Below are 23,305 nucleotides of genomic sequence, written 5' to 3' on the forward strand. Positions count from 1 at the left end.
TCTTGTCGGTTACCTGGCCGTCTGTTCTATTTGACGTTTTAGCAATCAACGAATGACCTTTCGGATGTAATGAAAGCCGCTTGGTTTCCCCTGCAAATTCTCCAATAAAACGTTACTCTTGTGCGGAAGTATCGTTTATCGAAAAAATAGTATGTTTCATACATATCTCGCCCACTTACACAGGATGCCCTAAAAAAAACATATGTACAATAATAGTAGCATTCCTTCCACAAGGGTGCTTGGAACATACTTCTTTTACGTTTATCTACGCTAATTTATCCCATATATTCAATATATCAATGTTTAAATTTTCCAATTACTTTTTAAAAGTGAAAGCTCTGTAAATTATTCAGATAAAATTTTAACGATTAATTAATTTTTTGGTAACATAAATAGATGATTTAAATTACCAAGAAGTGTGTAATTAAATATAATTTCAATAGAGAATTTAAATAAATGTTATGGAAAGATTGCCATTGACTTATCTTAGCTTGAAATTGATTGGCAACTATCGATTAGATACAGAATCAAAGACTATGCCAAAAAATAGCAATCGAACCACTATGCTTTATTTGGTCGAAGCAACGTGCGTTGTTTCAACGCATTACTGCCCACTCAGCATTTGATCGCGCGTTTGTGTGTATGACGTACAGCGTATAATGAGCTGCGATTGCGTATTCGTAATCAGACTATAGAATTTTGCCCTTTTCAATTAATATACCTTTCTGATTGTTTCTATTAAGTGTGTATGTGTGAATGTGTATGATCTTTTCCTCATTACTGTTGATGAATATATGTGCTCAATATCTCTACATATTAAAACAAATTTATTATTTTAAAAAGTGATAAGTAATATTTAAATCAAGAACAAAAGTTATTTTGTAAAGTAATATTTTTGTAAAGAGATTTCAAAAAAATTCCAACGTTTTTAATGAAAGTGTTTAATAACATCACTATAATGCAGCAATTTTTCAAGTTACTAAAAATGTAGTGCAATGTAGAGAGCCTGACATGCCTAATCTATTTTTTACTCCAGTTTTCTCTATCTTTCTGTCAGCATGTATCCATTTGCAATATTGTTATCAATGATCTCTTGAACATTTCCGATCAGTCCGTTTAATTCGATGCATCTGTTCGATTGCATTGTTACAATAATCGACAGGTGACCTTTTCATCACAATAGAGGTCACTCGAGGGTTCGTGATTCCTCGAAACATAGCCGAGATGCAAATTGGCCACGTGACATTATGGCATTCCCCAAATGACTGTAACACGTTATGGCATTGCTCCGTTACATGCATGCACACATAACATCCCACGTCCATCCCCTCTTCCCATCTCGATCTGCCGAACAATGCGCTCAGACCAATGATGAGCTTTCGGAGAACGCTTTCCATGCATCAGGAACGTGAGTTCGCCAGCATGCTTTCGTGCAAGTTTTTCATTCATACGATGCTATACATGCGTATTCTGTAACCTAGGAAATGCAAATGTCAACCGTATCAATGCGACACGATATTCTCTCTCGGTGATTAAGATAACTAAATGTTTGAATAGAAAATAACAGTGGTGTGTAACGATGATATATGACCACTTTCATTTATACTAATCCATTCAGTAACAAGTTTATATTTGCAGAACATTTGAATTATTCACCTACACATCACACATACATATTGTGTTTATACAATATATTCCACATAATATCTTAGAAATGTTTGAACAAATTAATTTTCAGATTTTTATTCAATTACAAACAAAAGAATTAAAGAAATTAATTTTAAAAAATCGATTTTAGTAAATAAGCAATATATACAGAAAATAGAATAAAGATAAAAAATCTATTTAAAAACTTACGCAATTAAATATATCTACAGAAATACTAGAAATGTTCTTTTTTTGTACAAAAATGTTTAAATCATTGAAATATTCTATCTTTTGTGTAAGTAATTTTTCATATTGATTTCTACATAAAAAATTTTTGTTTTGGAAATGATAATTTTTATTAAGACATTAAATATGTTAAATGTATTGATGTATACGTCAAAGAAGAAGAATGCATTAACGTTTTATTATCTATCATTATTAAAAATAAATCTTTTGAGATTTGATTAATACAGATTATTTATGTAAAAACACGAAATATCTGTCATTCTCTGATGTCTGACGACACAAATATTTTTGCATGAGATTATTGCGTATTTATACCTCCCAGAATTACGAAATTCTAGCTAACTATCCATCTTCCGTCGACAATACAAATGAGTCACGGGACTCGCATATAAATTCCCAGAAACAATCTATTTAATGGGAAATTTAATGCGCTGGATAATGCTGCTGCTCGATTTGTTTAAACTTTTTGAAGAATACGTATCTCTCGGTAAGAGATTGCGTGCGAGCGCGATTCCGTGGATAGTTTGAGATGCTGTAGGATATATGCAGCAAAATGATATCCCCGGAGACGATTTCGTTACACCGTATCTACGTCTGGATGTAGTATAACTTGTTGGTAATGCACCATCGCGCAAAGGACGAATTTGCGATTCATGTTTCCGCTGGGAAAGAGAATTCGAACACGCAAATTTCTTACCAAGTTGTTCGAAAGGCTTCGCCATCGGAATATCTATTGATTTGGAAATTACTTGGATCTTGATCGCGCGTCCGTGTATTTTAAAATAAATCTAATATTCTGAGAGTGCATCACCAATTCGCATCTAACATCGAGTCGATTGTGTTCCGTTTTGTAGAATACGGCCGTGACTGATGGTATGAATGTATAAACACTGTAATATATAATATGCAATATTCGAAAAATTTGCAAGGTATTTTAATTTGTGTGAAAACTAAATAACTTATTTATTCGTATTATTAAAGTATCTTATTAAAAGTCACGATAGTCGGAGGTATGACACATTTAGGGAAAAAGGATAGACAATTAATACTTTATATTATACAAAAATGGGGCAAAACATTTCTTTTCCGCATTAATTTAATTTTACAGAAGAGAGAGAGAGAGAGAGAGTTCGTGTAAAACAAATTTTCATAAACTAGAGAACTCAACTTTGTTTGCATAAAGCTACATAAATATCCCATTGCGAAACTTTATCCGGCGCAATATTGCGCTATATTCCATGCCATATAATGGCATGTCCGTCATAACTTATTTGCTTCTATACTTCTTTTCTCTCTCTCTCTTTCTTTTTTTCTCTTCTTCTCTCTCTTTCTCTGTCTTCTTTGTCTCTTTTTTGATAAAAATATTTTAAAATTGTTTGTTTCGTTTTTCTCATCCATGCAAGAAGTTCAAATTTACAATTATAACTTTTATGAATTCTTTCGCATTTCGACGTTTACGTATTCAAAAATAATATGAAATTGTCCTACGTGAGTGTGTTGTCTTAGCAGCCTTTTAATATTTTACTGCAGTTAGAGCGATCGTTAATATTTCTAGTACACTTGGCTTAAAACCACTGACCCGAAAAGAATATCCACTATATTCTTTCACCTATATACACTCATTTCGCGTAATAATTTTATTTATTTCGCCATAAATGTTTCTGCTCTTTTTCGTCGATGAAACTGTCGAATGTTCTCCATGTACGAGTAAAAAATCATCGAGATAGTATTTGACTCTGATCTGTCAAAATAATAGCATTTTTTTTTTATTATTTCGATACATTCCTAAAATGCATTCTTTTAAAATGCGAATCAAAGCATTATCATTGATCCGCGATTAATGGCTACGTCTTAATTTCTTATTTAAAGTATAATAATCGAGGTCAAGACGGTTTCAGTGCAAGTATCATCGGATAAGATAGCTAGATGCACGTGTCGAGTGGAGATATTGAGAGATACCTTGCTTGTAGACACAATCGAGCTTGTGGACGGTTGATTGAAGTGACCGCAATAGTCTGCGGTGGTGTTCAGTTTGTCGGAACAGGCTCTGAACATTCTCTTTGGTCACATAAAATCTGTACAATCGCGGTTAAGCCATATCGCACGCGAGCCTTGAAACGACCCTCGGCATAGTTTCCTAATCAGTATCCGGAATATCTGCAATGGTTGCGTGCCTGTATGCGGTTATGAAAACGCTATGTATCTAAAGCGCGAATTGCTGTTTACCTAATTTAAATGAACGCGATACTTCCGGTAATAACATGTAATTTTTGATTAGCGGATAATAAACGCTATCGAATTAAATGTTTTATAATTAAAATCTAAAAGTATCATATTATTATTAGATTATGAGATACACACATTATTACGATCGCAAAATTGAGCATAAAGTCAATAGTTATTTACTAAAGTGATCAGACATTCGTTAAATGTCATTCACTTATTCGACTTTCTTTGAAATAATCTGCGTTAAAGAGCACAATGAAATGATAAAAGATAAATACGTGCGTGCGAGATTTTTGGCTGTTTTGTTTTTAAATTCGGACAATTCTAGCGAGCGTTATATTGCGGTAGAACACTTTTTCTTTGTGCTTTTTTTCTCTTTCTTTCTCGTTTAACTGCATGGTGGACGACAGCTTGTTAAACCTTCAAATATTTGCCCCACGCTGCTCGAAAATTCAGGCTGAGGATTCGAGGCCCAGAAAAACAGAGTACGTTGGAACAGATCCAGGCGATAGCATGCTGCGAGATTCGACAGTTGAGAGAAACGAAGTGCCGTTACTTTTGGCACTTCAAAGAATAAAAATTTCTCTGAATCGAAGATTTGATTACTGTTACACTTCGTGAAACAGAACAGAACTCTCATTTAGTTTCTTGTTCTATGTATTTATATTTCTCTTATTTAAAGTTTATTTAAACTCCAATTTTCTTATTTGAACTAAGATTTTTATAATTTAAGGGATTTTATTATATATACGTATATATTTATAAACTGAAAATTAGAAGATTAAAAAATAACACATAAGATTAAGAAATAACTTGAAATTTACGCTAATGAAAAATTGACTGCAAATGCATAAGAGAAATGTTAGTTTAAAAATTTTTTATATATCCTGTAAAATTTCTCAGTTCTACATTGCAGTTAAATTAGCGAGACAGAATTGTCTGATCACGCGCAGTTATGGTCCCATTAGCCTACAAGATCGACGGATCTTTGGAGAACTCGGCCGGCAATGAAAAGTTTCAACGAGACGTTAAATTATGCAAGAGAATGCGGCAAAATAATGACCGTGTGGATTAACCTCGACCTTAGATGGGGATTTTGAGCAGTAGTTTATGAAAGGGGCGAGGTTAAACGATAAGATCCAATTATCGAGAAACAGTTTATCTCGCGGACGCGAACGAAAGGATAAGCCGGCGGAAAATTCAGAGCTCACTTTTCTCTGTGGAATGGACCGGAACTCCGGAAACATCCGATATACGTCGCGAGAGAAGAAAAGCTGATTGTTAACTTCATTGATGTACGACCGTTTTAGAAAATCGAGCTATCGAGATGGGAGTAATTATAAGATTGTCGGCGATAAGCGTGAATAGAATAACGTCTATATCTCTCTTGTATTTTACTTTCAAAAAAGTCAGATAAGATAATTTTTTAAACATACTATCACGCAGATGTGTGTGCAACTATTATGTTAAGATACCTTTTAGTACTTGTATATTACAAAATAAAGAAAATTATCCTATATATAATACCGAATCACTTAGCATTCAAGAAAATAATGTATTAATTTTAATTTCGACAATTACAAATGTTGATTAATATTTCCAATACTGAATTGGTTTGAAAATCGTCCTTCTTTAACGCGGTGTAAAGTTCGTATTGTAGTACAACATGATATATTATTTCCTTGTTCCTATCGGCGCTTCTCCCTTGCGTGCTTTCCGGATACAAGGATCGATATCCATGTCTCGTATTGCTGTATGTTTCGAGGATATATCGAAGCTCATCTTCGTGGATACGAGCCTCCCCTGGGACATGGGAATGCAGCTTCTCGGGAGGTGAGCATTCCTCCTGTAAGACGCGCTTGTAATCAGGATAAGAACGCGGTTTGAACACTGGGAAACCCGAAAGCCAATGCCTTACGTGACGAGGCTGACAATGCGCGAAACGAACGAACGAACCGGAAAATTCCTATTGCGACAGTAGTAAAAATGGCAACAATATCGTTAACTAAGCGTTACATCACGAACAGTCTCATCTTGTATGTCAAGAAGTCGCGAGGATCGTTGCATGCATTCACTCGTCGCATATTTGTCTTTGGAATATTTCTTTTGACATGCGGATATGATATAGAACAACGCTTCTGCCGCCTCTGAAGCTACGTTATATCTTGTTTTCGATATTTTCTCAAAGTTTTTATATTCCTTATTTTTCATAAACTCGTGTGCTTCTATTTTTCATTCATGACAAACAACTTTTTTGTATAATATAATTTTAAACATAATATTAAATAAAATTTTGTGAGGGATTAAAATGCAAATATGAAAAATTCTAGATAATGTTTCTTAAAAACATTATTGCAAAAAATCAATTTGCCATTATGTTGCAATAGAATTTTACATATAGACTTTTTAACAGCTTTACCACATAAGTATAGTAATTTACCATATAATTGGTAATGGATTTCTCAAATTAAAAAATTTCATATAGATTTTGTTATATAAGAACTTTTATTTTTTTTTTTTAATATTTTGTACACATTGTTACTTTCAATGTTCGATATAAAATAAGCTTATATAAATTCTTTCTGTTTGTACGTTTGTGTTTTAAAAGGCGTATTGAATTTTTCGAATTCACTAATTGACCATTTTTGTTATTGGTTATAATGTAATCAAATTTCTCGTTTAGTGTCCAGTAACGAATTGGAAACAATCTACGTTTTTATAAGAGTTGACGGCTTTAATTGGTATACAAAAACTGATAAAGGCCAACAGAATAGGATTATTTCAGCTTTGACTGTAGTGTTAATTAAAGCTTAAAATCATCACATTTGTGTGATGCATCTGAAGGGATTTTCGAAAAAATATTGCAAGTACTATATCCGTGACGACGAAATTTTGGTGGAAATAAATTTTTTTAATTTACAAACAGCATTATCTGTACATAAAAGCAAATAATTTTTACATAATAATAATAATTATAAATTGCAATATAAAATATTATACTTAACATAAAATAATTATATTAAAAATATATTGTTAAAGATATAAATCGTTTGTAACATTTAAAAATGACGTCTCATTGCAACATTTTTTCAGGGATTCTTTCTCTTGTTTCTTTTAATATAATACAAATTTATAAGTAGAAAAATTCCAACGAGAAAAATAAGATACCGTATTTATCATGCCCATGTGCAACATCGCGTAATTTATAGTGTTACTCGGCCATCTTTTGTCATCCGTTCTCTAACACCTAAAAAAGCTCACGCGCTCTCGGAAATTTATTATACTAAATTTATAATTGTGAAAATATGCGCAAATAATTTACTTCGTTAACAATGTGCAATTAATTAAATAACGCGCTTTGTGTGCCATTTTATTATGAAACTTGCAGACACTCTGAGAAATGACAGTCCTTCGTCTTTACAAGCTTTGTTAAATGAATATGTGCTTTTCTACAGCAATTTTAATTGCGATTTGAAACTGCATAATGAGTTACATTTCTAACGCGTTAATTCGTCTTGCACGAATGTCAAACACGTTTGTGTCTATTTTTACAAAAAAATAGAAACTGTGTATGTATTTATATATAATGTTAAAAACATGCCATATTACAAATTTACTTTTCGAAGTGTATAAGATATTTTTGTGCAGAATAACCTAGATTTGCTTTTATTTATCTTTCATTCATTATTCCATCTAGTTTCTAATTGTAGAAGTTTAAAACCTGTTTAAATTAAATATAAAATGTATTTTACTATGTTTCATAAATATTAAACAACTACGTAGTAGTATTGTTAAATGCTATTTTTTTACGAATTATGAATAATTTTCATTCCAACATTAAAAATACGTTTTAAACGGGAAAACAGTTATTTAATGTATCTGGTGTATGTTTAAATTGATTAATATTTGATCTTTGTTATAGGACGAGAAGAATCAGTTGCTCATCACAAATCTTTGGCTGAAACTGGTAAGTCTCTCTGATTTACTCAAAATTTCCAATTTGTGAAAAATAAAACAAATCGCAACTTCCTTCAAATTGATTGTTGCCAATTACACGAACGGCATAAAACTCTTCGAAACTATCTGAGTCATTTTTTAACAAATCTTCACTGTTCTATTAATTGGACGTCAGTCTTGATTCATCTAAAGTTGTTTCGAATGTATTTGGGAGTGATCCAATTACCGCGTTACACATCGTCCGGTTTTATCCGACGTTTCAAATCGTTCTCGCGAAATAGTTGCGTCACGTAAATCAGGCAGTTATCGGTGCAAAAAGATGGGGAACAAAAATCGTGATATAAACTGACTCTATTTACATATGATTGCATTTTACTCGTGCAACGCTTATCAGTTTTTATCCGCCAAAAATCGATATGTCAGAAGTAGATATACCACTGCTATTGTTTTATCAATATAAAAGTATTAATCTTTTATCATTCAAAATCCATTATATAAAAAAAAAATTTTTCGTTGCTTCTAAACGTTGAGTGTATCGCGTATTTGCAACTTTATCATTGGATTATTAGCATACTTCAAAATGTATGATAGAAAAGCGCTAGAGGTAAAACCGCGGCGACATCAGATCGGATTTTTATCGGCACCCGAACTATTAATAGGGTAGCCGCAACAGGTTACTTTTTCAAGAAGCGACGATGCGCCCTTATTAAGACTGCGGCAGTGTTTTCTTCCAAAGAGTGGGTTTCGATCCGTTCACAGGGCTCGAAAGCAATCGTCGTTGCTTATTTTTCGCGTTTTGTTGAGCGGCTTGAGGTAAATTCTGCGTGAGTTCACGCGCGTAACAATGACCTAAATTCGAACATTGTGGAATTATACGAATAACCATTTTTTGACTGCTGATTGACGAATCGCACCGCGTCCGACGCGTAACGTCCTTCGGCGCAACTGACAATACAAACAACGATATCAAGGGTGAAAATCGTTATTATTACGCTGCTGATTGGCAGCTAATTTTGCCCGCAGAGATTTTAAATTTTTGCAATTGCGAGTTAATATTCCAGATTCGTTCAAAGAGACAAATTTTATTAAGTGTATCTTGCTGTTATCGCGTTGTCATTTTTAATACCTATATAGATTCTATATTATACTTTTCTTAGTAACTAACTTGTTTTAATTGTGAAACTATTTCGCATTGTGACATCTGATAAGTTAATTTGATAACATTTGCAATTTCGAAGATACTATCGTACCAAAGATATAGAAACGTCAGCTTTTATCTCTCGCTATTTAATCTTTCCTCTGTGTCTCATGACGGCCAATGCATACGGAAATAACACGCAGCTGCATTTGACTTAGAAAACCAATACGTTTCCCAAATATAAATCGTGTAGATATTCAAGGGACATTCGATGTCCGCGAGTATCGATATGGTGTTATATGTAACGTCGCTATCAAATGCACTTGTGTCGAATGCAAGAAAAGAACCGAAATTAAATCCGTGTTTCACGAAGAAGGGCATACATGTTCAAGATGGAAAAATCGTATTTTCAAGATACAGTTAAACATATTTTATCTGTCATGGAAATAACAGAGATCAATGAGAAATATTTTTTTATTTCTTAAAAAATATAATAATCCGTAAAATAATTTTGGATAACCGCGTTATACACATATAATATCAAAATTTAACTTGCAATGTTAATTCAATGTCAGTAACTAATGCACGATGTATTAGCATCGTCCGCGTCAATATTGCAAATATATTTGATATTTGCAATTACGACCGCTAGAAATTATCAACTTAATCCCTGCGGATTGATCATTAAATCACACGCAGCAAGAGATATTCCATTTCCAGACCTATGTCGCGAGTGACGTAACTGATTTATTTTACATAACTTATACTTAACCATTATTTATTGTCGTAAATAAATTGAAAAAATATAAGGTTAAAAAGTGCCTATTATATACGCTCGAAACCCTTCAATATTACTCTCAATACTCACGCTTGCTTATAAAGCAATTCCGTTCCAATTCTCACCGTATCGGTATTGAATAGACTGACACGTTTGACTAATATTTGGTTTGCAAACTGAACGATGAATTAATTTGAAAGAAATGATCGATTTTTGCGAATGGAAAATTATAAATAAAAATCACGATATGTTTGCAATATATCAATAGAGAGAAAAAGAGAGAGAGAGTATGATATTCAATTTATTTCATATTAACCCTTTCATTTTTATAAATTGGCGTCATCACTATTTTACTATTCTAATCATTTAATTATTATTTACAATTTCGACAAATAATTATCTAATACTCATATATTACCCAATTGATATAAATCATTTCCGACCAGCTTATAATACGCCAATTATAACTGTCGATGTATTTATATATCGAGCGCATCTCACTTCCTCTTAAATTAACTGAACACACCAAGATGATCGATGCTGAAATTTATGTAAAAAGTAGAGTAAAATTTGTTCGCGCCGGAGAAACGCAACGCGATTCGACAAAACTAGCATGATGACGAAACGAAACGAGACGAGACGAGACGGCGCTGCATAAAGTTTCGTTACTTCGGTTCCATCGTCTCTATGCACCGAGATGAAAGAAGGGAATGTATTTACATAATTTTCGCTGATGGAACAGGGAATGCAACTAGCGCGACGATACCGCAAGCCGTCGGCGATAGCACGTGCGAAGTACATGTGCGAGCGAGCGCGAAACGTATACCGGGTGTCTCGTAATCTACACGTACGTGCGCGACTGTCCCTAGGTGTTTGGCAATTTCTTCCAATGGATGGGCGATGGTTGCGCGGGACCTGTGAAATGGCTGCCCAGGGATTCTGTAGACTATCGGGTAATGGAGATACCGTGTTCGGATCATTTAGGTATCTTTCTCTGGACGATATAGTGTATTTCGGAAGGCGAGCCCGCTATACGTAACCGTTGAATTACACGTGGGATCTTTCCCGGATTCCAGAGACCTTCTCTTTTATTTCTGTGTGTCTAGCGAGTTATTTCAAAATTATTTCAATAATAGTTTATGAAGTTGACGTTGTTAGAAAATGTTTCCTTGATCGCGTCTTTTTAAAACTTATCGGGCGATTTTTACACGGATATGTAAAAAAACTCCTTGTACATGCTTCTTGTCAGATAGGTTTCGCGAGTTTCATTACTACCGCAGAGGCGATAAATCTCATGGAGCGAAAATAATATATAGATGCGTGTATGGGAAACTTTCCGAACAGTGGTGTGCTTTACTACGTGCTAAGAGTGGAAACCAGTGCAACTCTTGTACGACATAAAATATAAAACTACACGCCAAGGACAATGTATTACGTATAAGTGCATCAGTATGTGAATTACCCCTGAGGCGTGACTAAAACGATTTTTCGTGGACGTTAGAATGCTTGTAAAAAACGATCAGCTTTTGAAACAATCTTAATTTAAAAACTTAATAATATTTTACATGTGAGATAAGCAGTCTCAATATGAATTGACTAAACTTTTTAAATATATTTTAATTCGTCGTCGAAAAAGAAAATCATTTTCCTCTAATTTCAAAGGATTTCTAAACCTGATTAATGTTATGTACATATTTCTTAAGACGTTTGTCATCCATTTTCAATTTATTCACATTATCGACGGAATGATATCGGCAAATCTTCTAAAGCTTTTTCAAGTTAAACAAACTTCTACGTCATGCGAGAAAATCTAAGCTACGCGATCGTGGTGAAGAAACTCTCTACGTCCGATGTAACTTTTCGATCGACTCTAGGAAAGAGAACACTCGAGGTAGAACACGAGCTCGAATCTCGGCGCGTTTTAATGGACCAACCGGTATTATGATTGACAAAGCGCGGAGTTTCATACCTTTTCATTTCTAGTAGAACCTATTTTTTTTTTCGCTTTCTTCCTTGTGTACTGCATCTTCTCATCCTCCACTTTCGTTACATCCCATCCAGTTCTTTTTTTTCTCCATTTCGTACGTGCACTTAGAGACGAGTTCATCCGATGTTCTCAATATATCCCACTTAGAATTCGCAAACGTAGAAAAAAATTATTTACGCATGTACAAAACGATATATAAAATTTGAATTCTTTGTATTTAATTTTAGTATTAATCGCGAAGAGAAACAATACAATTCTTCGACAGATTTGATCAAACTGACGTTATACCCGCGGCTTAGCTTGGTAAGCAAACTGGATTTTTCTATATTTGTTCTCTATATCAATTATTTGGAATTGAAAAATTGGAATCAAATCGAAAAAATTGTTTCGCTCAACAATATACTCTTTTAATTTAAATTTTTCTTTAATTATAAAATAAAACAATATCTAAACGCTTAAATAAAAAATGTGCGAAAAAAGCAGGAATTTTGGCTAAAATTTTCTGATGCTAACTAAAATGTGTCACAAGAATCGGCAATAGTTTACATTTCGCGTGATTTACAACTGATTTTTTTTTAAGTCAGGAAAAGAAACTCAGTTAATTTTTTGATTAAAGTTCGATTTAATTATTAACGGACATTCCACACTTGGAAAATCTAAATCGTAAATAATTCAGCTGGTGTATTTATCGAATAAAATATCTTAATCTTAATTAAGCGCATTAAATTACGATACTTTCTTGCGTGCGTTAATTACTCAAATCGAGAACTCTTGATTTGAAGCGCCACTATTTATCCGTCAAATTTGATTGCTCAATTAACCGTGTAGTAAAAAATAGAGCAATCTTACCCGATGTTAATTTCATGCCGATTTAATTTTCAACGTTTCCTCGATATCGTGCATTTTATTTTTTTTCCTTGCCGCGGGCCAGGATCCATTTATGAAGGAGTGCAATATCGTTATCAAAAGGTTGCCTGGGCAGTAATATATGTAAAGACGTCGATACACGGGTCGCTTTCAATATAGCTCTCGCATACTGATTAGGAATAGATTTCTGTTACCATGTAAATACAGCTGTCAAGCCAACAATCGCGGAAAATTACAATATTTCTGTTGAAATACCGAATTGCTGAATGTCTCCTGATGCGGAAAAAGTTCTGAGTACGTATCTAAAAAAATGCCAATACCATTTAGATCGTTTCAATTGGCATTTCATGAATTGTGAACAGCCGTCACGTATCGACTTACTTTTAATTCCGCCACTATCTTAATCAATATCATGCCATATCCCCACAAAATTAATTGCTGCGCTCAGAGCATCAGGGGTGCTGCTTTAATTGCGCTTTTTCTCCGCGTTCCTTCATATCAGTAGAAAAAAATAGCTTGGTATTAAATGGTACGCGCCTATTATTGAATCACTAATTAGGTCACTGTAAAATTCATCACAAATGCCGAGTACTTTCATTCGCCTTTCAGAGCTCGAAAATTCACAGAAACCTACTCGTATCTTGATTTAAGAATTTAAGAATTGATTAAATTTAATTATAAGAAATTAATTAAATTAAATTTATAAAGATAATTATATTTATTTCTTCTATTTGTATATTTCCTCTTAAAAATAAAAATAAAAAATTGTCAATTACTTTTTCGAGTTTCTAACCAGACTGAAAATAATATCAATGTTTAACTTATGATAATGTAGTTATTTGACAAGCGCTATGCACTTATATGAAATAAGTAGGCAGTGATATTTGTTTACTTATATTTTATCAATATTTATTCAAAACTTTCCAAATTTTAAACTTTGAGTCGGTCTGGTATACAAATTTCCCGAGAGATGTATAAATCTCCGCTAAATATGAAAATCTTTAGCTCGGCTTTATGCATTCCTTTCGCTTTGTACTACGGAGAATAACTATAACAGGATTAAGACTAAATAAAGAGATCAAAGATATAAACCCGGAAAGTTTAATAGTCAAACTGTCTTTTAAATGAAAGATTACAACTTCGTTACCAATTTCGTACTTCTCGCGGCTCTTTAGAATTCTAAAACATTCAATTTTATTTGCTAAAAAACCCATTTTAAAAAAATCTCTAATTTGCGACAGAATTTAGGATACGAAAGTTTTCTTTATAATTTTATATAACGTATAATATACAAAAAACTTAAACAATCAGGAGATGCAAATAATTCTATCAGAATAATACACTATTCCCGTATATTCAACAACGTTTAATAATTTGATGTATTCTTTATTTGATATTGACCAAAATAATCTAATAAGAATGCTGAATTATTTAACAACACATTTTTAAGTTATTTATTCATTAACGCATCTACATACAATTAAGCAAATTTTTCTCAATTTTCTCCGAAATATCTATTCTTTGCTTTTTCATCTTCTCGAAACACAAAAGTATATAAATTACAGGATAAACGTTATTCCTCTCGTCATTCAGCAATTAGCCATTCTTCCGTCAACGAGATCGCGCTCTTTTGGCGGAGACATTTCCAAGTTTGGACAATGGACGCGCATACGTTTCCTCGAATTCCTGTACAAATCCGCCGTACCAGGAAACGACGCTTCTCCGTCACAAGCTTTGAGCATACTGGAACGAGCGGAATATTTGCCGAAGTCGGCGGGTATACGCCCGGCTATAATGTTTCGGCTATCCCACGCGAACAATTTCAATTATCTTTTGTGCGGAATTTGCGAACAACAATCTGAGAAAGTCCCTCGAAAAAAAAAACATTTCAAACAAAAATATACTCTCTAAAAAGAGCTAACAATTTTGGAATTAAAACGATAAAAATAGCGATCTTTCTCTTTTTATGACCACGCATTGCATCCAATTAAAATATTTTTCAATACTGCTATTTTACTAATCTTGTATTTTTAGATAAAAAAATCATTATATGCTATCAATTTGTATAAAAATAAGGGTAAATAGAGAAAAAGAGAAAAATCGCGACGGTTTATTTATTAAGAATAAGAATAAGAAAGAAGAAATAAGAAAAGAATTTCTTGCTTTTTTGTACTATTATGACTGCATTATCGCATGATACGCCTTTTAATACAGTTGCAAGTTCGCCATAGATTGCGTTCGAGTGTGTCGATTTGTGATTTTAATACGTGCATCCGTTCAGGCAGGACATAACAATGGAGCGAGCATTTTTAACAGCGTTTGCGGTTTAAAATGCAATACATAAAATATATATACGTAAAAGAGAGCAAAAGTTGATCGATATTTTTTTATTTCTTTAGTAGCAATTTAAAATTAGAATACATAATATGTCCTGCGCGCGTTGTGTATAAGATATTTTAACAACAGGAAATTAGAATAGTCTGTGTGACACAAAAATCGCGAAAATACGCAATAAATCTTTCCGGTTCATTTCTTGACAGAGTGTATCTCGAAAATATTCTCCCTCGTAAATATTTTTCTGAAAGACGTACGCGCGATTAAGGATAAATTAGCCAACTTTTTCAAGAATTACGTTGCTTCTTCGAAAGATTCTTGTTAAAAGCTCGCGATGCAACCGCACACTTTATGTGTTATGAATTATTTAGATTCCACGTGGTTGAATAAATTAGATTTGCAACAATGTAGTTGCTCGTAAATATTTTCTCAACCTACTTAAAAGTGCCTAAGTATTTAAATATACAAAAAAAAAACATTTAAAGCAAAATTTGTAAATTATTATCTATCTTATAAATCGAGCATAAATCATATCACAGAAGATAATATTATAAACGGTGATGCAAATTTGTAAAATGTTGATATTTTTGTAAGTCTGAATAAGATCCTATTTCAACTAGATTTCAACTAATATTAACAAAGAAACCTTGTAATTAGCCATTTTTTTTCGAAGCAATTATATAATTAATTACAATTATGTGTCCATCGATTATTTACTCTTCTCATTATTCTCTATATTACTTCATAACGAGGTAGGTCGATGAAATAAAGAAGCTGCGTTTTGCGCCATATCAAAAGCAGTTCATTAAAGATGGCGAGAAGAATGAAGTTCTTTCTTATTCCTGAAAGCTCTCTCTTATGCCGCGCGTAATGAATGGAGAGGATTAAAAAAAAAAAAAATAGCAATACAAAATACGAATCTGCTAATGAAATATAATTAGTCTTAAAAATATGTTTTCGAGAAAGATGAAAATGCAAGCCCGGCAATGGAAAGCCGCTTTCAGCCAAGCTGCTATATTTTTCTCAATGAAATTACCAGTAGCTTTTTCATTTTCGCTAACATAAGTTTTTATTCATTAGATTTTGTAGAGTTGAATTGCGATAAAACATTTCGATTTGTTCGCGATATCGGAAAAATTCGCGGTTCAAATTCGAAAAATCAATATTATTAATTAGAGTGCCGCGAATGCAAACGTAAACCGCGAAATCAATTTTGTTATACAAAGCCTATCAAATAATTGTTTAAATAATAATCGTCACACGTAGCCCGTTGACTGTTAACACGGACACAGATCTAAACTTTACATACGTCAGAGAACATATGCATACAAAATTTACACGTACACGTCACATGGATCCCGAGACAGAAACGTTGATTATAACATTATCACCGTAGTCACAATTACATGCCATCCGAGTTACTATCATGGATTCAACTCGCACGTCGTCCGCTGGGGACAAGAAAAGGCTCCTTACACGAGGGGGTCGTTTTCCGATAAATCCGGGTCGCTTGAGTAATCGAGGGTGTATTAACTGGCTCTCGCCGAAAATTGAGTTACAGCACTAGCTGCTGGTACCTCTCTGATCAAAGGACATCAATGTGTTATAAGCTGTGGGTGTAAAATCTCCCTAGCTTTGGCGCAAACTCGACATTGTCACGCTGACGAATATCCGAGGTTCATAGGGCATCTTTGATTATCCTCACGTACCGAAATTAGCTAGATCTCGTGTATTTGTATGCTCCGAAGTGCCGACAGATAAATAAGAAAGGAGCTTTCATACGGGCGGGAACGTTGGAGAGGACGAGAAAGAATGGCATTTAGGTGTCGTTTTAGAATTACAGGAAGAAGGAATTCAGGTGGTTCTCAGACTACTTGATTTCCAAGACCGGAGGCCAAATAGGACAGTCGATCCACTCAATTCGAGCAAATTCCGCAGCCATTCGTCAAGGTCTAGCTCTTGACAGGTTGTAAACTCGGGGCGCGAAGCGCTCGATCTTCACGTGCCAAGCTCGATTTCACTTTGGCGTGCTTTATATTGGCCCCGAGTTATTCAGCACTTTTATGAGTTTCCATTTCTTCTCTCTCGTTCGCGTCTTTCACTTTGTACTTGCGCGCGCGCGTTTGTGTGAGATTCGTGAACGTACATTGTTATAAGTCTCTTCCTCGACGCGCATCTACACGTGATTGCTCTGAATAACTGCTTTGTTGTTTGCATGCGATCGAAGCATTTTTTGCAGGCATACTCGATGCGGGCCCGTGCACGTAAAAAGGATCTAATAAAGTTTGTTCATTGTTAGTGCTCTGATGGTATGAGTTGCGCGAGAGACGCAGGTACTTTGACGAGTTTTACAGCTTAGTTATATAGAAACGATGAGTATGTCTTGTGTAACTTCAAGGGATATTAACTCTAGTTTGTTGTAATTAAAATTTAATAATGTAACAATTACAAGGAGTCACTTTAAATTCGATGAATAAATAATATTATATAATTTATGTTAACAACCCTTTTTTTTATCTTTATAAAAGTTGAACAAATAATTATACATATAAATTAAAGAAAGAAAACAATACGTTAAAAATACTTTTCTAACATTTCTGAATGATTATTTTTTTTTACTATTCATAATTTCCTAATTTATGCATATATTCGCAAATATGTATTTATTCTGTTCAACATATAAAATAACAGAGATCTCTTTAAAGAAAAATGGCTTACTCATTTCTACATAAAATTATAATGGAAATCGTTAAAATAACAAATAACATATTTTTTATTATATTAACTCGAGTTATTCAGCTTCTTTTACACAAACCAATCGTACTGTACGCTCGAAAAAAAAATATGAAAAGATTTGATGAATGTCATGACATGCTATTATAAGACAAAAACCATGCGGGAAACTTTGGGCGACCCAATTTCATTCGTGCTCTGATCGCAATTAATGGGTATATCCTATGCACTCTGTGCATCAGTACGCGTTATACGCTAAGGCGAATGGAGTATTTACTATTGAGGTAAATATACGATACGTGCGCTGCGAATGTGATTAAGGCGCTGCCGCGATAACACAGCCTTCGAGCCCTGCACGTTATCTTCGTAAATACACTTTTCTGTTTGCTGGCCTAATCTACCGCAGAGTTGCACGATTCGCAACTGCGAATGCGGCGAGTTCGCTGACGCTGCGAATTTCGGGGAAATGACGAAAAGGATTAACGCTGAAGAGATTCATAGTCTGCATGCAGAGGGGAAAAACTCGCATACGTGAGATCCTTACAATAGCTTGGGAAACTGTAATTTAAATTACTGTGGCTCTATCTTTTTACTTCTTTTGGGAAGAATTTTTGTGTAGCTTTTATCTCGTCATCACTTCTTTTCGGCGCGCAGCTTTGCTTCCCATTTCTCACCCCGCGTTCTTCATGTTCTTAACAACAATGAAACGACTTTCCCGTACGAGTTTAATTAAGCAGCAATGAAAGGCGCGGACGCAACGGGCGGCGTTCCGAGTATTAAAATTAAAGTAGAGCCTCGATGCCTCTTAATTATCTGCGACTTTTTAGCTCGCCGAATTACAGGAATTGCCGCGCTATAATAACGACGCCAACAATTAAAAGCGGTCCAGCCTTAAACGGAGATAAACGCGATCGGACGCACGTTCCTTAAATATAAATAATAGCTGGCTAACAATTTCTTCGCGTAATTAATTAGCGACGTTTAATGAAACTTCGTAACTTCAGCTCCTCTAACGCGAAGCGTTTTATTAACGCTGCATGAGATATTATACTGTTACTATATTATTTATCGAACAAGCTTGATGATCATGTGATAAATGAGTGGCATTAATGTCATTTTGTTGTAAATACTATTGAAAAATGTCTGCACAAGTTATGAGTTAACGAGAAAAGAGGAGATTCTCACTTATGTATTTGTCGTGCAATATATATGTATAGTATCACCATTTTTTTCTGTTCTATGTGCCCCACCTCGCCGTTATTTGCATCTCATTGCATATTTTTAAAACATGTATTTTCTGCTTCTTATATCTTTTTCATCTGAAAATCAATATTTTGCTATATTGCTTTCAATAATATTTTTATTAAATATAAATTTTTATGTTTTTAGTTTAATTTATTTATATTTAGAGTTACTGATTTTTTTTCTAAATATATTTTTCATTTATAATTTTATTTTGGTACAAAAACTGAATAAAATTTTGAGATGCAACTATTTTAATTACATGTTTATGGAAAGATATGAAATGCATAACACAGAAAATATATTTGTATTATTTTTGTGAATAAATTCTATTAAATAAAATGTTAAGAACAATAATTATATAAATGTGAATATAATAAAATATAAAAATAATGAAAAAGAAGATTGACACACATTGTTTTAACTTTTTATATGACTTGAAAAATATACATTAAATTTTCTTTATCAGATCTTATGGTAATACACTTGTACTATTTTATATACTCGCTACTTTACTTCTGAATGTAACCTAATCTGTGAAGTATCCCGATCATTGTCAGATCTCGTAATATGCAATATACTCCATTCTTCCTCTTTCTTTTAGAAGATAGAATTGAAGTAACATTAGAAAGATAATTGAGGTCGCACTACGGTACGGCAAGAAGTTATGTGCTCGAGGGAAGAGTGAACTTGGCGCTTCGTTTGTGAAGCGCGGCTTGAATTTCAGCGTCTCGTTAAATTAAAAATTAAATCCACGTCCGAGGGGGATCTCGATGGGTAGGTAGGACATCGGATAAAAGAGTCTCCGTCTCCCTGGGGGCAACTCGTGCCGAAATGGTCGTGTTGTGGTAAATTGTCATTGGCTACGACAACTATCAACCGGTGGCGAAAATATGACACAAAAACGGCCCTTTTATACTTCCGTCCTCGGGGCATAACCCCTTCTAGATCAAATCTAACAATTATAATTTCGAGCATCAAGCTATTTGTATGTGTGTGTGTGTGTGTGTGTGTGTGTGTGTGTGTGTGTGTGTGTGTGTGTGTGTGTGTGTGTGTGTGTGATGTATGGTGTGTGTGTGTGTGTGTGTGTGTGTGTGTGTGTGTGTGTGTGTGTGTGTGTGTGTGTGTGTGTGTGTGTGTGTGTGTGTGTGTGTGTGTGTGTGTGTGTGTGTGTGTGTGTGTGTGTGTGTGTGTGTGTGTGTGTGTGTGTGTGTGTGTGTGTGTGTGTGTGTGTGTGTGTGTGTGTGTGTGTGTGTGTGTGTGTGTGTGTGTGTGTGTGTGTGTGTGTGTGTGTGTGTGTGTGTGTGTGTGTGTGTGTGTGTGTGTGTGTGTGTGTGTGTGTGTGTGTGTGTGTGTGTGTGTGTGTGTGTGTGTGTGTGTGTGTGTGTGTGTGTGTGTGTGTGTGTGTGTGTGTGTGTGTGTGTGTGTGTGTGTGTGTGTGTGTGTGTGTGTGTGTGTGTGTGTGTGTGTGTGTGTGTGTGTGTGTGTGTGTGTGTGTGTGTGTGTGTGTGTGTGTGTGTGTGTGTGTGTGTGTGTGTGTGTGTGTGTGTGTGTGTGTGTGTGTGTGTGTGTGTGTGTGTGTGTGTGTGTGTGTGTGTGTGTGTGTGTGTGTGTGTGTGTGTGTGTGTGTGTGTGTGTGTGTGTGTGTGTGTGTGTGTGTGTGTGTGTGTGTGTGTGTGTGTGTGTGTGTGTGTGTGTGTGTGTGTGTGTGTGTGTGTGTGTGTGTGTGTGTGTGTGTGTGTGTGTGTGTGTGTGTGTGTGTGTGTGTGTGTGTGTGTGTGTGTGTGTGTGTGTGTGTGTGTGTGTGTGTGTGTGTGTGTGTTCGATGATGATTAGATATATAATATATATAAATGTACCTTCCGCGCGGAAAATATATTTAATATTTAAATATATTATATACGCAATTTCTAATTTATTAGAAATGTGTTGGATACAACATCAACACTATGTTTTCTATGTTCTCTACATTCTAGTTTATAATGTATATGGAGTATATGGCTGAGTGCAAAACAAACAAATTTAAAAAAATATATAAAGAGCTGAAATGGAACTTCCGCAAAGAATAAACCGGCACTGCATTTCTTCAAAGAGCTCCTCTTCTCAAGCTCTTACTACTAATGCATCTTCTCGAGATAGAGTTGTATTGCCTTATTCGCTACCGATCTAAAACGCTGTCAGCTACAACGCAACAAGAGCTTGTTGCAATCTTTTTGATAAAAGTGCTACGATGCGCGAACACATACCATATATAGTGTAGTTTACGCATCGCGACAACATCGTATCGTAACCTAGCGTTCTCTTCCATCATCCTTTGCTGTTCACCTTTTGTATAAGCTTCAGAAGGCGCTGTAATTGCGTCTTTCATGAAGAGAATGAAGACTTACTATTAGTTGCAAACCCAACGATCCGTCTTCCTTTTAAGAACATAACAAAGCGCATTAGTTTAATTTAATGAAATAATATTCGTTAAATTGCATTTTTTAATTATTTTGTTATCGCAAATAACTTAATTAAAATTCTGCCAATAATATTAGGCATTCTTCAAAATTGTATTAATAATATTAAAATAAATGGAATCTCAATTTTAGTTATATCAAAAACCGATTATTTTTTGCTGAATTTAAAGTCAATTATAAAAAAATCATTTTGCTGTAATTGTTTAATATTAAATATTAATTTTCTCTTTATATAGCACTAATTTATTTTAATTTCTAACACATATGAAATATGATATGTAAAAAAGTGAGGATACATATTCTTTCTCTTTGTCATTTATTTGTACTTTTTGGCAATATTTTTTATTTACACACATTTCCTATTAAATATATCTTTTATAGCAATTTTTGATTTACTGGGAATTATTTCGTTATCTTTCTGAAATTTATTTCTGCAGTATAAATATGTGTTAGTAACACTGGAACACTAAATAGATCGTCGTGATTTGGTTTACAATGCACGTAGACACTTTAAGAGGTTTCTAATCGGATAGCAATGCGGTCATTAACTTTATTAACATCTTGCGAAAGTGATGTAATTCGTAAACGGAACAATTGCGATCTCAAGCACTACTAGAATTGTATTTTCCCAATAATCTACACAAAGTTTTAATATTTCTCATTAAATAAATAAAAGCAGTACCAAATAATATTCCTTATAATATCATAGTATTAATAAAATATTTAATTATTTCTTTCCTTCTTATATATTTTATAAGATATTTTTTTTAAACTGTCAAAAAATAGACTTTATGTATGCTCTACATGTCGGTTTTTGTTTGCGAAAATTTGTGTTAATATTTTTAAAGCAAAAAAGCAGTTAAAATAAAAATTTACTTAGAGTTTCACAAAGTTGTAAATTTTAATCAATATAATTTTTAAGATAACATCAAATTTTAAAATTTGAGAAGTCATGGAATATGATAGCTTTACTGAGCATTTGTTGTAAAAAGAAGTGACTACAAATTTCAGAACGAATAGTGATCGTAAAAAAAGACGATATTCAATACAACTTCTTCTTCTCCTTCCTCTCAATCTTAATTTGTGTGGGTTACGTTTCATTGAATAATCCGGTCTCACGAAAAAGTTTATTACTTTTTCGGTCGATCGTTCGTTACTTTAATCGACAACTTTGCCGAGGGGAAAGCGGGAGCGGAAAGGGAGATCGCCGACGATGCGGCGCCATAGATCGGCCTTCTCGTGACAACCACCAAAGTATCCCATCCCCTTATTCAGTTCCTGATTTTATGCGATAAAATGGCGATCGAGATTCCGGGAATCTAAACAGCGATGGTAATCAAAATTATTCGAATTCCCGATTTGCGAGTTTAAAACATGAATGCCTGGTCCCCTCGTCATCCTAGTTTTTCGTTTCGTGAAAATCGTTCGGCTGAGAAAAAAGCGTGGATTCCTAGAGGAAGGAATTCGCGATTGGCTGGCAATTCGATTAAGCTTCCTCATTTGTCTCGATCTTCCGGCGAAATGTCTCGCGCGATAATGTCTCGCTGTGTTTTATTCCGTGGGTGGCGGCATATACGTATCCTCCAGATACGTAATTGTCGTTATAGAATGAATGGCCGTTAGTATTTTATATTTGATTTTTACAGCATCGCCTGCTGGAACGTTCCTTCTAAGACAGAGTGGCTGTCTCG

The 23,305-nt window shown here is 34.2% G+C and overlaps 1 protein-coding gene across 2 annotated transcripts in view; it reads left to right on the forward strand.

Annotated features, from left to right (window-relative positions):
• Window positions 1-23,305, forward strand: part of LOC115236708 (neuronal acetylcholine receptor subunit alpha-7-like) — a 220,135-nt gene that overhangs the window by 143,974 nt on the left and 52,856 nt on the right. For both annotated transcript variants that reach the window (XM_029809322.1, XM_029809321.1), the window contains exon 2: window positions 8,042-8,086. Coding sequence is in view for 1 of the 2 variants with exons in the window: in XM_029809321.1 (XP_029665181.1) it covers window positions 8,042-8,086 (45 nt within the window). In the remaining variant the exon portion in view is untranslated. The remainder of the gene's footprint in view (window positions 1-8,041; window positions 8,087-23,305) is intronic.

The sequence above is a fragment of the Formica exsecta genome, unplaced genomic scaffold (genome assembly GCF_003651465.1).
Source record: "Formica exsecta isolate Colony F162 unplaced genomic scaffold, ASM365146v1 scaffold26, whole genome shotgun sequence".
In the NCBI taxonomy this organism is placed as follows: Eukaryota; Metazoa; Arthropoda; class Insecta; order Hymenoptera; family Formicidae; genus Formica; species Formica exsecta.